The sequence below is a fragment of the Rhinoraja longicauda genome, chromosome 13, assembly GCF_053455715.1.
Source record: "Rhinoraja longicauda isolate Sanriku21f chromosome 13, sRhiLon1.1, whole genome shotgun sequence".
NCBI classification, from domain to species: domain Eukaryota; kingdom Metazoa; phylum Chordata; class Chondrichthyes; order Rajiformes; family Arhynchobatidae; genus Rhinoraja; species Rhinoraja longicauda.
In genome coordinates, this window is record NC_135965.1 from 31326979 (window position 1) to 31344430 (window position 17452).

Below are 17452 nucleotides of genomic sequence, written 5' to 3' on the forward strand. Positions count from 1 at the left end.
GTTCTAAATAGCCTACCTCTTATTCTTAAACTGTGGCCACTGGTTCTGGACTCCCCCAACATCGGAAACATGTTTCCTGCATCTAGCATGTCCAATCCCTTAATAATTTTATATATTTCTATAAGATCCCCTCTCATCTAAATTCTAGTGAATACAAGCCCAGTCGCTCCATTCTTTCAACATATGACAGTCCCACCATCCCGGGAATTAACCTCGTGAACCTACGCTGCACTCCCTCAATAGCAAGAATGTCCTTCCTCAAATTAGGAGACCAAAACTGCACACAATACTCCAGGTGCGGTCTCACCAGGGCCCCGTACAACTGCAGAAGGACCTCTTTGCTCCTATACTCAACTCCTCTCCTTATGAAGGCGAACATGCCATTAGCTTTCTTCACTGCCTGTTGTACCTGCATGCTTACTTTCAGTGACTGATGTACAAGGACACCCAGGTCTTCTTGTACTTCCTTTTCCTAACCTGACACCATGCAGATAATAATCTGTCTTCCCGTTCTTGCCACCAAAGTTTATAACCTCACATTTAACTTCATTATACTGCATCTGCCATGCATCTGCCCACTCACCAAACCTGTCCAAGTCACCCTGCATCCTCAGAGCATCTTCTTCACAGTTCACACTGCCACCCAGCTTTGTGCCGTCCGCACATTTGCTCATGTTACTTTTAATTCCTTTATCTAAGTCGTTAATGTATATTGTAAATAGCTGCAGTCCCAGCACCGAGCCTTGCGGTACCCCACTAGTCACTGCCTGCCATTCTGAAAGGGACCCGTTAATCCCTACTCTTTGTTTCCTGTCTGCCAACCAATTTTCTATCCATGTCAATATCCTACCCCCAATACCATGTGCTCTAATTTTGCCCACTAATCTCCTGTGTGGGGCTTTCTGAAAGTCCACATCGACTGGCTCTCCATTGTCCATTTTACTTGTTCTATCCTCAAAAATCCCGGAAGATTAGTCAAGCATGATTTCCCCTTCGTAAATCCATGCTGATTTGGACCGATCCTGTACTGCTATTTAAATGTGCCGCTATTATATCTTTAATAATTGACACCAGCATCTTCCCCACCACCAATGTCAGGCTAATGGTCTATAATTCTCTGCTTTCTCTCTCCCTCCTTTCTTGAATAGTGGGATAACATTAGCTACCCTCCAATCCACAGGAACCAGGCATGTGAGTGAGGTAAAAAAAAAAGAGGAAAAGAGCTGACCGCTTGCGCGAGGTGTAGAACGGGGTTCTTTTTTTAATCCGATTTTTCCATTGATAAACGCGATTTTGGCAAAGTGAAAACGCGGAAATCATGCAAAAAGCGCGGAAAATAGATTTTAGAAACGCGGAAATCCACGGAAACTTCACATGCCTGTGTTGAATCCGGGAAATCATATAAACATCAGGTGATTGTCCCATGCAGTGTGATTGATACATAGAAAGATCTCCTGGATAGGGAAACAAAATAATTTCGAATCTGGATAATGAGGTGAAATATCAGGATAATCTGGCCAAATGGATATTCTCAACTGTATCTTGACTGTATGTATTGAGTCACAATTAACAGGTAAATCAGAAATCAATTCAACATGTTTGCCCGTTAAACACATTGACAATGTAATTGTGACATGTGAGAAAAATAATTTGGGTGAGAAGGAGATAAGCGGAATAGAACTGATGGGATTGTGATGCTGAGAATCAGCATTGGGCAAATGAGCTGAATTAGGATAATGTGATTTATAATGTAATGTTATTACAGTTCTGCGGCAACGGGTCCTTTTCAGAATGGCCTTTTCAGAATGGCAGGCAGTGGTGAGTGGAGTGCCTCAAGGCTCGTGTTGGGCATTTACCATATATATTAATGATTTGGATGAAGGATTTAGAAGTAATACTAGCAAGTTTGCAGATGACACAAAGCTGGGTGGCAGTGTGAACTGTGAAGAGGATGTTAGGAGGTTGCAAGGTGACCTGGACAGGTTGAGTGAGTGGGCAGATGCATGATAATGTAGATAAATGTGAGGTTATCCACTTTGGCGGCAAAAAGGAGACAGATTATTATCACAATGGTGTCAGGTTAGGTAAGATGGATGTGCAGCAAGACCTGGGTGTCCTTGTACACCAGTCACTGAAAGTTGGTGTGCAGGTACAGCAGGCAGTGAAGAAAGCTAATGGCATGTTGGCCATAACGAGAAGATTTCAGTATAGGAGTAAAGAGATTCTTCTGCAGTTGTAATAGGGCCCTGGTAAGACCACATCTGGAGTATTGTGTACAGTTTTGGTCTCCTAATTTGAGGAAGGACATCCTTGTAATTGAGGAAGTGTAGCGTAGGTTCACGAGATTGATCCCTGGGGTGGCGGGACTGTCATACGAGGAAAGATTGAAAAGACTAGGCTTGTATTCACTGGAGTATAGAAGGATGAGAGGGGATCTTATAGAGGCATATAAAATTATAAAAGGACTGGACAAGCTAGTGGCAGAAAAAATGTTCCCAATGTTGGGGGAGTCCAGAATCAGGGGCCACAGTCTTAGAATAAGGGGAGGCTATTTAAAACTGAGGTGAAAAGGAACATTTTCACCCAGAGAGTTGTGAATTTGTGGAAGGGCTGTGGAGGCCAAATCACTGGATGAATTTAAGAGAGAGTTAGATAGAGCTCTGGGGGCTAGTGGAATCACGGGATATGGGAAGAAGTTGGGCACAGGTTACCGATTGTGGATGATCAGCCATGATCACAATGAATGGAGGTGCTGGCTCGATGGGCCGAATGGCCTCCTCCTGCACCTATTTTCTATGTTTCTAAGGTCACGGTTAGCTTTTTGACAATTCTGCACCATCATCATTAAATGAAAACTCAGCCCACATTTCATTGCTTACAATCGGGACTCAAAATGGCACTCTGAAAAACTAGCGCCCTTTTGATGTCACATATAATTTACAGTACAGAAATAGGTTTATTGTTCAAAATGATTAAAGTGGTATTTATGCTCCATGTGAGGTTTCTCTCGTTGCAACACATTTCATTTGTATAGTACAGTAAACTCTCGCAACAATGTACCCTGATATAGTAGATTTAGGTTATAGTGGACCCAGGTGCCACGTGGTGTGCTTCCAGTCGCAAGAGTGGAGAGAACAAGCAGCATGAAGGTGGCGTGAGTACAAGACCTGTCCTCAGCACACTGCATGTGAGGCCATGGGCTCGGTGTCTCCCAAGACTATGAATTCTCGGGGTTTAACCCCCCCCTCCCCCCAAAGCCGAGCTTATTCCCTCCCGGCCTCGGGTTAAACTTTGCCTCTCGCTCTCGACTGTAGTGGACAACCGGCAATAACAGACACCATCCTGCATCCCCTGGTTCGTTATTGCGAGGGTCCTATTGTATTACTTGACCCTTCATGTATTTCTAACCTTTCCTTTGATGGCATACTCACAAACATGTGGAGTGGTGTGGTAGGTAATTGCGTCTGATTATTACAAGGTCCAGCACAGACATCGGAGGCATCAATCACATTCCCGTGTAACGTGGGTGATCGTTTTCTAATGGCAGAAAACACAGAACATTTCATTTACTCAGCACCTTCAGAAACAGCAAGATAAAAAATCAGGTGCAAACACACAGTACAAAGTATGTATTTAAATAGGTGCTCTGACATGAAAGCACAAAGAAACTCATTATGTTATTGACACAGAAATATTATGGTCAAATAAAGTACTAAGTTAGAAGTGCCCGTTGGAGAAATACGTTCTACATTGACTGGAAGATCCAATTGCAATGCCAGTCTCTTCTAAGTTAGTCAATAATACCAAGGAGATTAACTGGTCTCAGTTGTTGAAGTGGGGGTAAGCCAGATTCCATTCCTGCTTACTACAAGGTTTGCCGAAGTTACACCTTAGGAGTTGACCGTATAACCTTAGTCTTGTAGCAGAGTCGGTCGATCGACCACTTCACGTCCATACCCATCTTTTTGTCCATCTGTACTGGTCTCATTTGTTTGCATTTGGACTGTATCTTTCTATGCCTTACCTATTTAAGTATCTGTCTAAATGTCTCAAAGATAGTGATTGTATCGGATTCTAACATCACCTCTTATAGTTGTGTTCCAGACATCAACAACTCTCTGTAAAAACTTTTCCATCAGATCCAATTTAAAAATCCTTTCCCTCACCTTACTTATGGCTTGTTTTAGATAACCCTATCAAGGGTTTTTTTTTGTCTGTCTACCTTATTCATGCTTTTCATAATCTTATATTTATCAAGTCACTCTTCAATCTCCAACGCTCCATGGAAAACAAGTTCAACTTGTCCAATCTCTCCCCATAATTAAAGAATCTCAATCCATACAACATTCCAGTGAATCTCCCCTGCACTCCCACCAACCAAACCATTCCGAAAGTATGGTAACCAGAATAGTACACAATGCTCCAAAAACAGTCTAACTACATCAATCTGAAGAAGGGTCTCGACCCGAAACGTCACCCATTCCTTCTCTCCAGAGATGTTGCCGGTCCCGCTGAGTTACTTTAGCATTTTGTGTAGCTTCAATTTAAACCAGCATCTGCAGTTCCTTCCTACACTAACCAGTGTTTTGTTAAGTTGCATCATAAGGTCCCACTCTTATATTATATACCCCAACCAATGAAGACAAGTACGCCTTATGCCTTCTGATGGCGCTGAAGTAGAGATGGTTTAAAACTTCAAATTCCAAGGAGTAAATATCACCAACGACTTCTCCCAGACCATCGATATATAACTTCTAGATGCGCCATAGAAAGCATTTTATCGGGCTGCATCGCAGCTTGGTTTGGGAACAGTTCCATCCAAGACCGCAAGCGATTGCAGCAATTTGTGGACGCAACCCAGATCATCACACAAACCAACCTTCCTTCCATTGATTCCATTTATACCTCACGCTGCCCCTGCAATCAAGAATGAGTCGCATCCTGGCCACTCGCTCTTCTCCCCTCTCCCATCGGACAAAAGGTATAGAAGTATGAAAACGCTCACCTCCGGATTCAGGGACAGTGACAGGATGGTGGGGCTTTTATCCCTGGAGCATAGGACACTGAGAGGTGTCCTTATAAAGATATACAAAATCACAAGAGGCATAGAAAATGTGAATAGTCATAGCCTTTTTCCCCAGGATAAAAGGAGTCTAAAAGGAGTCTAAAACTGGAAGGTTTAAGGGTGTAAGGAAAGATTTAAAGGGTCCCCGGTGGCAACTTTCTCATGTTGGTGGGAATGCAGAAAAAAATCCTAGATTAAGTGGGAGAGGTGGGTATGATTATAACATTTTAAAGACATTTAGACATGTACATGCATAGGAAAGGTTTAAAGGAGTATGTGCCAAATGCAGACAAATGGAATTAACTCAGTAATCAACTGTCGGCCAAAGGGCCCATTTCTGAGCTGTATAACTATATGAGACCAGGTTTAAAAGCTCACTGTGAAGCGCAAGATCCTTCCCTTATTGTAACAGAGTTTTTGCGATGTGCATTGCGAATTGTCAGAAAGAAAAGGCACAAAAAGTTTTGCAACTGGCAATAGAGAAAAATTAGTGGGATACAAATGGCTGACCTGGGATATGTTGGCAAGTGCTCACATTGAGTATGACCCAACATATTTTTACAGGATTGAACGTCAACTTAAAAAATGATGAAGGCATTTGGTCAAAGTTCCCGTCACTGTGCACTGGCAACAAAATGCCTTCTACTGGTATGTTCACAAACTCTCTTCAAAGTCCCTTTATAAACTGTGTAGTGTATTCAATGAACAAGCATCTTAAACTTGAGTTAATTTCTGTAGATGGGGAATAGAGGCAACACAACCCCGAGTAAAATGTTAACCAATTAATATCATAAATGGTCGGTAGAGGTTCTTTGTTAGGTATGGAACAGGATGAGCAGAGATGTATAATCATTAACAAGAAACAGAGCTCATATATATGATTGAGCAAATATCAAGGTAAATCAGATCTGAAATACACTAATCATTAAAAAAGAAACAGGGAAAATAAATTCTTAACGTACCCAAAGATATTACCAATAGAATCCAAGAGTCCAGATGCCTGTGACGTCCTTCTGTACAAAGCAGAACAGAAATAATGGTTGCAGATGTTTAGAAAAAAAGAGCCAAAGTGCTGGAGTAACTCAGCGGGTCAGGCAGCATCTGGGAAGATCATGGACAGGTGAAATTTTGTGTCAGGGACCCTTCTACACCTAAAGTGTACTCACCTTTAGTTTGTAATTCGAGATCACAAAATTGTCCAATAGTCCCTACCATACAAAGACAGAAAAATGGTCTCTCAACTCTAACAATGAAACTTCCAAAGAAAGTATAAGAAACTAGATCATATTCATTAAGATTATAAAGGAATTAACAGGACTGAGCTAAATTACAGTGTTCTCTGTGATAATTCCCAAGAAAAACGAAAGAAAAGGGTGTCAGGTCAGGAGGGTTTTTTTGCTGTCAAAGGGGAATTAATGGAGGATGATAAAAAGAGAATTTTTTATTTGTGGGAAGAGAAAAGACTGAGGAATAAAGGGCGGATGATGAGCAGGCATGACTAACCCACAAAATAGTTGCAAGAACAATGGTTATGGTAGTCATAATGTTAGATTAACATCAAGCATTTAATTTTGGATTTTACTAAAAGGTAACATTATGCAAGTTCTCTGAACACTTGTTTCATTGAAACACTACAAGCAGCCAGTAATATTGCAGGATCTGATTGACTGTGTAAAAAAACCCACAAAACAATGGGGAAGTATTGCAGGTCACAATCGTTGGCAGAAGAAACGTTTACAGTCTCACATTATGGACTTCATGCCTCCCTGTAATTCATAGATATCGGGCACTCACCTGGGAGTCCTGTGCTTAGCTCGCATCGGTGATGTTTCTTCCGCTGTGTCCGGCCCTTCTTCGCCAAGCACCTCTATATCATCGTCACTGCCAATCAGAGCAGGAAAAAAAGCAACCATAAGTCTTCTACTCCATTTGTATGGGTTACCAGCAGAGACCATTGTGATGGAACTGTAGCACGAACATCATACCTGCTCAGAATTATTACAGATAATCAGTTATTTCAATGGAGACTCTCAACATGGGTTTGAAGGCTTTGCACCATGAACCATTTTTTCATTTTATTCTTCAAGCCAGAAAGATTGATATTTGCATGCACAATGTGAAGATGCTTCAGCTGCAACTAGAAGCAAAGTCAATTTTTCCACAAGATTATTGTTCTCATTTGTTAAGTAGTTTTGAAAAAAAAGATAACTGCAGACAGCAAACAGAATCTCTTATGTAATTTGTCTCAAAGTTTCACTAACATCGAGATACTGAGGTTACAATAGAAAACCACTGGCGAAAGCTGCAAGTGAGATGGCAAATTCCACTCACGCACTACAGGGATTACTTCAACAAAAGTAACTCATGACAACATGTGTGACTCACGGATCAATATTCAACGGTTCTTTGGCAGCCTCAGCCAGATCCTTTTTGAGCTTTGCATGGCGTTTCCTGAGGAAGAAAAAAAGGTGCAGGAAACATGAATAAGTAACAAAAGTTATCTGAGACAAACGAGCAATGGGCAACTTCACGACAGAAATCAGGTCCAAAAAGAACACTTGGTAAAGAAGCCAAATGTCCGTCAGTGTGGTATGTGCAACATTTACCTCAGACTGAAGCTTTTATATTCAATGGTTTCATTACCGAATATGAGCTGTCTGCTCCCACACACATTCAATATGCCACCACTTTACTTGGCCAGCAATCCTGCATTATGCTCCCGTGCTAACTTGGTAACCTTTGTGTTACAGTTCCATGCTGCACCACCTGACTGTTCGCTGAGGGATTTAGAATTAATTGCTCACATTTATTTGGGGTCACATATGAAACCACATATTTCCACCATAAACCATTCTTTTAATTTATTCTCCAAGACAAAAAGATTGATATTTGCACACTTTGCAACAGGGACACTCCATAATTAAAGTAGCTCAAGCATTGCCTTCTGGAGCCAAGTGATTAAACTGTTCGAGAATTTTCTGTGTCGAACAACTAGAATATAGCAGAGTGGTTGCTTGCAGCACCCAGCATGTAACCAGTTCAAGCCATTATAGTGTCCTGCACAGAGCAACTTCAAGTGTATTGCTCCACTGCAAAATCTCCTCAAAGTAGGCTTACTTTGAAGAAGCTCTCCTCTCTCTGATGGAAGTTCTGCGAGACCCTCTCTCACTGCACCCCATCTATGATTCATGCTGCTCCAGCTCTGCACTTTTTGTCTCTTCATCTCTGGACCTTTGTCCAACGACCTGCCTATCAAAATTCCCCTCACCTGCATGCACCTATCATTTGTCAGGCTTTGGCCTGCTGCTTTCTTCCAGTTTTCTTCCCCGCCCACCACCATCTGTCTGAAGAAGGGTCCTGACACAAAACGTCACCCGTCCATGTCCTTCAGAGATGCTATGCTGCCTGACCCATTGAGTAACTCCAGCACTTTGATTCTTTTTTTTGTAAACCAGCATCTGCAATTCCTTTTATTCACAGTAACTCAGCAGGTCAGGCAGCATCTCGGGAGAGAAGGAATGGGTGACGTTTTGGGTCGAGACCCTTCTTCAGACTGATGTCAGGGGGGCGGGACAAAGGAAGGATATAGGTGGAGACAGGAAGATAGAGGGAGATCTGGGAAGGAGGAGGGGAAGGGAGGGACAGAGGAGCTATCTGAAGTTGGAGAAGTCGACGTTCATACCACCGGGCTGCAAACTGCCCAGGCGAAATATGAGGTGCTGCTCCTCCAATTTCCGGCGGGCCTCACTATGGCACTGGATGAGGCCCATGACAGAGAGGTCAGACTGGGAATGGGAGGGGGAGTTAAAGTGCTGGGCCACCGGGAGATCAGTTTTGTTAATGCGGACCGAGCGCAGGTGTTCAGCGAAGCGATCGCCAAGCCTGCGCTTGGTTTCGCCGATATAAATAAGTTGACATCTAGAGCAGCGGATGCAATAGATGAGGTTGGAGGAGGTGCAGGTGAACCTCTGTCTCACCTGGAAAGACTGTTTAGGTCCTTTGATGGAGTTGAGGGGGGAGGTAAAGGGACAGGTGTTGCATCTCGTGCGGTTGCAGGGGAAAGTGCCCGGGGTTGGGGTGGTTTGGGTAGGAAGGGACAAGTGGACCAGGGAGTTACGGAGGGAACAGTCTGCGGAACGCAGAGAGGGGAGGGAATGGGAAGATATGGCCAGTGGTGGGGTCCCGCTGTAGGTGACAGAAATGTTGGTGGATGATATGTTGGATCCGCTGGCTGGTGGGGTGGAAGGTGAGAACGAGGGGGATCCTGTCCTTGTTGCGAGTGGGGGGAGGGGGAGCAAGAGCGGAGCTGCGGGATGTAGAAGAATTCCTTGTTTCTCTCAAGTGAGGGTGGGGCCCTGAGGCAAGTGCCTTTGGAGTTCAGCACAAAGGCAGTTCTCAGCGGTGATGGAAATCTGGCTAGTTTCTCTTCTGCAAACTGGCCCTTCAGAATTGATTGTTTTATTATATTAATTAAAATTTTTGATACCTAGATTTTTGTATGTAGTCTTTTCCACCTACCGCAATTTTTAGTCCTAATGCAAACTACAAAAATAATATTGCAGCGCTATTGCAATTCCTTGGCATCCCTGCTAATTCCCTGATACAGAAATAAAGTACAACATCCAAAACCCACCAGTTCACATGAGATTTATAGGGAGAATGTCCAAAAAGTTGGTACTTGGAAGATTCACTGACAAATACCTGACTCTGTCCAAAAAAAGAGCTGGTTAGGTATCTGCCATTTATGTGCTCAACATTCAAACAACAGTGCCAAACATAAACCAGTGCCACGAAAGGTTTCTTATCAGTCAGTTTCTTATCAGTGGGGCTAATACTATCTATTTATTATGTATATTATAAATAATACTATATATTTCAAACTTTCAACATCAGATTAGCAAATATACACTATATATGCATTCCAGAAGGCAATCTTGTTCAATCATGGAAAAATGTTGAGTGGTTTTAATATAAACAGGATAGTGGTAATTCCAGTGTTAAGTGGTTTATGGGCTGCACTATAGCGATCTTAATTACACATGTTTGGGTAGTGACTGGAAAAGAAATGAAAGTTGTAGGCTTCACTTATGAGAGAGGAATCAACTAATTTGATCTAGTTTACTTTCAGTCATCTCTAGTTGATTCCTAACTTATTTTAATTTAACATTCACGAAGGTATGGACTGCCAGTACTCAAGGATGAGCAAAAAACCCAGCCTTGTCTGCAACACTGCCTTAGTTCTATCAGGAGGATAACTATATAAAGGAGCATTGACATTAAGTCTAAATTGTACCATGTATCCTTCTCATTTTCTGCATTTAGTCGATTAGCTTCCTGTGCTTTCTCAGCCATCCAGCGTGTGATTAGCTCCCGGTTTTCATCGGATGTTTTCCGTAGCTTCTCTTCAAGGGCTGTGAAAGTAATCTGGAGAGCATCATATTCATCCTTCAGTGTCTGATTGGCTTGCTCCAGCTCCTGGAGCTTGCTTCGCAGCTCCTGACACTCATTACTCAGTTGCTGTATCTGTTTCTCATAGTCAGCCATCCTTCAATAAAAACAAAGAGGCTGAGAATTACAATTTCCAGAAAGACAGCACAAACATGTTTAAAAGAGAAATAAGGCAGAGAAGCAAGATTACAATTGTATTCCATTTTTACAACATCAGCACAGTCACCACTCATTAGCGGATCGTTTCAAAGGCTGCATCTTATTCCACTCCGATAAAGGAGATATGGGCAGTTGGTCAGTCTAAGGTCTGCCTGGTCTTTTACGTCTCCTCAAAGACATCACTGAACAGTTAGTGACCACCAATTTAATATCTTGGCTCACAAATCAAGAGTCACTGCAATCATTTTACTTCTATCTGAACTGATCTCAGCCATGATCTCAAGTGCAAAGCGAATGACTGGTCCTCACATCCAAGGGTTATATTATTCCTCCTCTTAATCACTACTTATTTAGGCTCTGCTATAAAGGAACACCCAAGGGTTGTAAGATGATGTTATGCTTCGATGTCTTGCTTCTGATGCTTAAATGACGTACCAGCACCTACAATCCATATAAAAAGAGAAAGCTTCAAATTTGATAAAGGTAGGGAAATGACTCTCAATCATTATTAAGTGTCACTTACTTTGCTTCATTGGCATGGATCTCTTTGTCCTTTTGCTGCAGTTGGATGTTAAGTTCAATGACATTCTGGGCAAGCTAAAAGAGGAGCAAAAACAGTCACAAAACCTTTGGCTTGGCGAGATTACAGTGAAAGCATCAAACAACCTCCAACCCCCCCCCTTCAAATGGGCAACAGTGACACAGCTGATAGAACTGCAGCCTCCCAGCGCCAAAGACTGGGTTCAATCCTGACCACGGGTGCTGTCTGAGTGGAGTTTGCACTTTCTTTCTGTGACCATGTGTGTTTTCTCAGGTGCTCTGATTTCCTCCCACATCCCAAAGACATGGAACTTTGTAGGTTAATTGCCCCTCGTGTGCAGGGAGTGGATGAGAAAGTGGGATAATATAGAACTATTGTGAATGGATGATCAATGGTCCAGACATGGACAAGGGGCTGTTTCCATGCTATATCTCTACACTAAGCACGACGTAACATAGTGCCTTAAAAGTATTTACAAAAATCTTTAAAGGGCTCTAATTCAAATTATTTGCCACGTTGAATCAATCTGCCCAATCACTTCCAACAGTAGGTATTTAAGGAAACTCTCCATTCTAAGATGAGGCTCTTTCAAAAACATATATTGTTTTTCCTCCAATGTAAATGAAATGAGTGCCACAATGAAGTTTACAAATCCAGGAAGGTCTGAGGTGCCTCCTGGTGGAACTTCAATTATAACAAGGTGATTTTTTGATTTTTTTTTTCACAAAGGTCAACCCCCTTACAAGAAGAAAAAACTATGACCACCATTTTCACTCTCACTGAAATCCCAAGTCACGATAATGGAAATGACTCCAGTGAATCAGCTAAGGAAAGCTGTTACACTCACCACACTTCCCACTGGTCAACCAGCTGTGCTAGTCACAAAAGAATCAGTTTTCAGTTTCAAACCTATTCGCCCCTTGAGAATCAGATAGAAACATAGAAAATAGGTGCAGGAGTAGGCCATTCAGCCCTTCGAGCCTGCACCGCCATTCAATATGATCATGGCTGATCATGCAGCTCAGCATCCTGTACCTGCCTTCTCTCCATACCCCCTGATCCCTTTAGCCACAAGGGCCACATCTAACTCCCTCTTAAATATAGCCAATTAACTGGCCTCAACTACCTTCTGTGGCAGAGAATTCCACAGACTCACCACTCTCTGTGTGAAGAAATGTTTTCTCATCTCGGTCCTAAAAGACTTCCCCCTTATCCTTAAGCTGTGACCCCTGGTTCTGGACTTCCCCAACATCGGGAACAATCTTCCCGCATCTAGCCTCTCCAACCCCTTAAGAATTTTATATGTTTCAATAAGATCCCCCCTCAGTCTTCTAAATTCCAGCGAGTATAAGCCTAGTCTATCCAGTCTTTCTTCATATGAAAGTCCTGCCATTCCAGGGATCAATCTGGTGAATCTTCTCTGTACTTCCTCTAAGGCGAGAATGTCTTTCCTCAGATTAGGAGACCAAAACTGTACACAATACTCCAGGTGCGGTCTCACCAAGGCCCTGTACAACTGCAGCAGAACCTCCCTGCTCCTATACTCAAATCCTCTTGCTATGAATGCTAACATACCATTCGCTTTCTTCACTGCCTGCTGCACCTGCACGCTTGCTTTCAATGACTGGTGCACCATGACACCCAGGTCACGTTGCATCTCCCCTTTTCCTAATTGGCCACCATTCAGGTAATACTCTGCTTTCCTGTTCTTGCCGCCAAAGTGGATAACCTCACATTTATCCACATTATATTGCATCTGCCATGCATTTGCCCACTGTCCTAATCTATCCAAGTCACTCTGCAGCCTCTTAGCATCCTCCTCGCAGCTAACACTGCCACCCAGCTTCGTGTCATCCGCAAACTTAGAGATATTGCATTCAATTCCCTCGTCCAAATCATTAATATATATTGTAAATAACTGGGGTCCCAGCACTGAGCCTTGCGGTACCCCACTAGTCACTGCCTGCCATTCCGAAAAGGACCCGTTTATTCCTACTCTTTGCTTCCTGTCCGCCAACCAATTCTCTATCCACCTCAACACTGAACCCCCAATACCTTGTGCTTTAAGTTTGTACCCCAATCTCCTATGTGGGACCTTGTCGAAGGCCTTCTGAAAGTCCAGATATAACACATCGACTGGTTCTCCCTTATCCACTCTACTAGTTACATCCTCGAAAAATTCTATAAGATTCGTCAGGCATGATTTGCCTTTCATAAATCCATGCTGACTTTGTCCGATGATTTCACCCCATGCTGACTTTGTCCGATGATTTCTCTAACCCTTTTTCAAAGCATTAAAAACTGCAGATCGAAATGAATTTAGTGGTGGGAACTGCTTACGCAGCTGTTGCAGGGAGCCAGCACCAAGATGAAAGGAGAGTCAAGTGGCTTCCAGGCAGTCAAACAGCAAAATAACCACACAAAGCCAGCAAACAAGTAGCCGTTATAATGGAGGCACAAGAGACTGCAAATGCGGGAAACTTGAGCAAAAATCAATTTGCTGGAGGAAATCAGCAGGCCAGGCAGCATCTGTGGCGGGGGACGACAGACTATGTTGAGGTTATGTAAAGAAGGTCCCAACAAAGAGTCTGTACATCTACCACCACAGATGCTGCCTGACCTGCTGAGTTCCGCCAGCACTTTGTTGTTCTTTGCTCTCGTAGCCATATGCGAGCTAATGGACCAAAAGACAATAATGCAAGACGCACGCACATACCTCACCACGCTTCTTGTGGAGCTCAGTGAGCTCTTCCTGGTGACGGATCCGCATCTGTGCAACTACATGCGTCATCTCATCCTGTACCCCATCTGATAATGGACTGAATCACCAGGAAAAGTAGCAGGAAACATTAAAAACAAATCAATTTTGGACAAAAAGGATTAACGCACAATTCTAGCCATGCAAATGCTTCTCCCCTCCAATTCAATGTACAGATTTTGTGTTTGACCGGAGGTTTTGTGACTGCTGCTTTCCACCCCTTGTGCACGACTTCACCCAAGAGGCTTTGACGACAAGGGACACAATTTTCTCTTTCTTGGCGGGAGGAAGGGGGCAAGAAGGGGTGGATAAATTTCCCCCAACATGGGGAACACTTTTCCTGCATCTAGCCTATCCAATCCCTTCAGAATGTTATATGTTTCTATAAGATCCTCTCTCATCCTTCTAAATTCCAGTGAATACAAGCCCAGTTGATCCATTCTTCCATCATACATCAGTCCAAGCATCCCGGGAATTACCCTGGTGAACCTATGCTGCAGTCCCTCAATAGCAATAATGTCCTTCCTCAATTAGGAAACCAAAATTGCACACAATACTCCGGGTACAGTCTCACCAGGGTTCTGGACAATTGCAGTAGGACCTCCTTGCTCCTGAACTCAAATCCTCTCACAATGAAGGCCAACATGCCATTGGCTTTCTTCACTGCCTTGCTTTAACACGATCCTTGATTTCCCTCATCAGCCATGGTTGAGCCGCCTTCCCAGTTTTAGTTTTTCGTCAGACAATTTCTGGAGTTCATCCATGTAGTCTTTAAATCTTCGCCATTGTATCTCCACTGTCAACCCTTTAAGTATAATTTGCCAGTCTATCCTAGCCAATTTCCATCTCATACCTTCAAAGTCTCCTTTATTCAAGTTCAGGACCTTAGTCTCTGAATTAACCGCGTCACTCTCCATCCTAATGCAGAATTCCACCATATTATGGTCACTGTTGCCCAAGGGGCCTTGCAGAAGATCGCTAACTAATCCTTCCTCATGACACAATACCCAGTTTAGGATGGCCTGCCCTCTGGTCGGTTCCTCTACATATTGGTTTAAAAACCCATCCCGTATACATTCCAGGAAATCCTCCTCCTCAGCACTGTTACCAATTTGGTTGGCCCAAACTCTATGTAGATTAAAGTCACCCATGATAACTGCTGTACCTTTGCTACACACATCCCTAATTTCCTGCTTGATGCTATCCCCAACCTCCCTACTGCTGTTTGGTGGTCTGTATACCACTCCAACAAGCATTTTCTGCCCTTGGCTATTTCGCAGTTCTACCCATACCGATTCTACAACATCCAAGCTAATGTCTCCCCTTGCTATTGCATTAATCTCCTCTTTAACCAGCAATGCCACCCCACCACCTCTTTCTTTCTGTCTATTCTTCCTGAATATCAAATACCCCTGCATGTTTAGCTCCCAGCCTTGGTTACCCTGGAGCCATATCTCCGTAATTCCAACGATATCATATCCCTTAACTACTAACTGCGCATTCAATTCATCCACCTTATTTCGAATGCTCCTCGTGTTAAGGCACACAGCTTTCAGGTTAGTTTTTCTTATCTCCCTTCTACCTTTTACTTCTGTCCTCCTTTATGTCCGTTGGTCTCCTTGCATTGGGTCCCATCCCCCTGCCCTGTTAGTTTAAGCGTGACTTCAATAAAGAGAAAGGCAACAGGCATTTCACTGGAGGAGAATGAACATAAATAGGAACTGTATTTATTTTGGTTACAGCCAAAAACAAATTATGGAGTTTATAAAAGGGGGAAGTTTAACAGAAGAAAGTTCCGATTATAGGCATCTAGAGAGACGAAGATACAACTACCAACACGATCAAATGATTGGATTGAGGCTCAAATGCAGATGATGCAAGATCTTTGTAGGTCTGAAAGTTATACAACAAAAGATGAAAAAAAACTTTTGGAATCAAGCTATTGGTGAATAGAGAATTACAATTGGTCAAAGAGCAGAGAATGACGATCAAATGGGATCTGGTGTGGGGTAAGATATGTGACATTTTTAAATACCTCCAAGTAGCCACTTCCATTGGAAAAGAGTCACCGTTCTAAGGATGCCAAGGTCGTAGAGAGGGTGATATGTCAGGTCCAAGTTACCTGAAGAGACTAGAAAAGTTGGCTTAATTTTCCTTCAGAGAACTGAACTCTTAGAAGAGTTTGAACGGCATTCAGAATGAGGGGCTCTTTATAGTGTAAGCAAAAGATAAAGCCATCCCAAAATCCATGACCAGAGGACAGGGTGAGATGAGGCAAGATATATATTTTGTTCTGTTTTTCTTGCCAGAAGGGGTATCATCTGAAAAAAGAACTTGAACGATGGAAGCAAATTCAAAACTCATTTTCAACAAGGCATTATATGTAATACATTTGAATAAACCAGCCACACATCTATGGTTAAAACCTAATTAAAGCGCTCGCTCACGCAACCTACCTAATGTCGGATCTGTTGTGGAGCTCATATTTCTCACCCTGAAACCTCCCGGCGAGGACAGTTTGCAGGTCGGATTTCTCCAGAAGTTTATTGTCTGCAGAGGCAAGGTTCAATGTTAGATGGTGTTCGCCCGCCCGCTCCCTCCCTCCCACCTGACACCGGTAAAGTCACCGCGACCGGGCCCAGCATAGGCGGGCCAGTTTCGTTCCACAGACCGAGGCCTCGCCCGCCCATCGAGCCGGGCCCCATCGCACTCACACGCCTGGACCAGGTCCTCGAAGGCCTGGCACTGCAGCCGGTCGCGGAGCCGAAGCTGCTCGCTGATGTGCCTCCGCCAGCGCGCTGTCGCCGCCGCCATCTTGGCTCGGGGTCCTCCACCGCTCCCGGCGCAGCGTCGCACCCACCAGGCTGCCCCGCGACCGCCGGAACATCAGCTGCAAGGAGTCATAAATTCATGTGATCGGAGCAAGAATTAGCGCATTCGGCCCATCAAGTCTACTCCGCCGCCGTTCAATCTTGCCTGATGTATCTTGCGCTCTCAACCCCAATTCTCCTGCCTTCTCCCCATAACCCTTGACACCCGCACTAATCAAGAATCTACCTAGATGAGGCACAGGTTCACTTGCACCTCCTCCAACCTCATGATCTGCTGTACCAGGTCCGGACTGCCACATATCGGCGCGACCAAGCTCAGGCTCAGCGTTCCTTTCGCTCAACACCTCCGCTCAGTGTGCCTAGAGACCTTCACAATCTCCCAGTTGCTAAACACTTTAGCTCTCCCTCCCATTCCCACACTGACATTTCTGTCCTGGGCCTCTTCCACTGTCAGAATGAGGCCCAACGCAAATTGGGGGAACAACACCTCGTATTTCGCTTACAACCCAGCGGTATGAATATTGATTTCTCTAACTTCAAGTAACCCTCGCTTTCCCTCTCTCAATCCATCCCCTATCCTAGTTCTCCGACCAGTCTCACTGCCCCGATTAAAATTTACAGTGTATGCCTCATTGTCATCTTCCCCGAAC

General features: G+C 43.7%; 1 protein-coding gene across 2 annotated transcripts in view; it reads right to left on the reverse strand.

Annotated features, from left to right (window-relative positions):
- atg16l1 (ATG16 autophagy related 16-like 1 (S. cerevisiae)) overlaps positions 1-16826 on the reverse strand; it is a 34703-nt gene extending 17877 nt beyond the window's left edge. The window contains exons 1-9 of one of the 2 annotated variants that reach the window (XM_078410725.1): positions 16686-16826; positions 16428-16521; positions 13930-14032; positions 11196-11269; positions 10359-10610; positions 7451-7516; positions 6860-6946; positions 6028-6078; positions 3432-3537 (exon numbers count right to left, since the gene is read on the reverse strand). In XM_078410725.1, the coding sequence (XP_078266851.1) occupies positions 3432-3537; positions 6028-6078; positions 6860-6946; positions 7451-7516; positions 10359-10610; positions 11196-11269; positions 13930-14032; positions 16428-16521; positions 16686-16785 (933 nt within the window). In that variant the 5' untranslated portion in view covers positions 16786-16826. The remainder of the gene's footprint in view (positions 1-3431; positions 3538-6027; positions 6079-6859; positions 6947-7450; positions 7517-10358; positions 10611-11195; positions 11270-13929; positions 14033-16427; positions 16522-16685) is intronic. The other variant, XM_078410726.1, reaches the window with a different exon arrangement.
- Between the last annotated feature and the right edge of the window lie 626 nt (positions 16827-17452).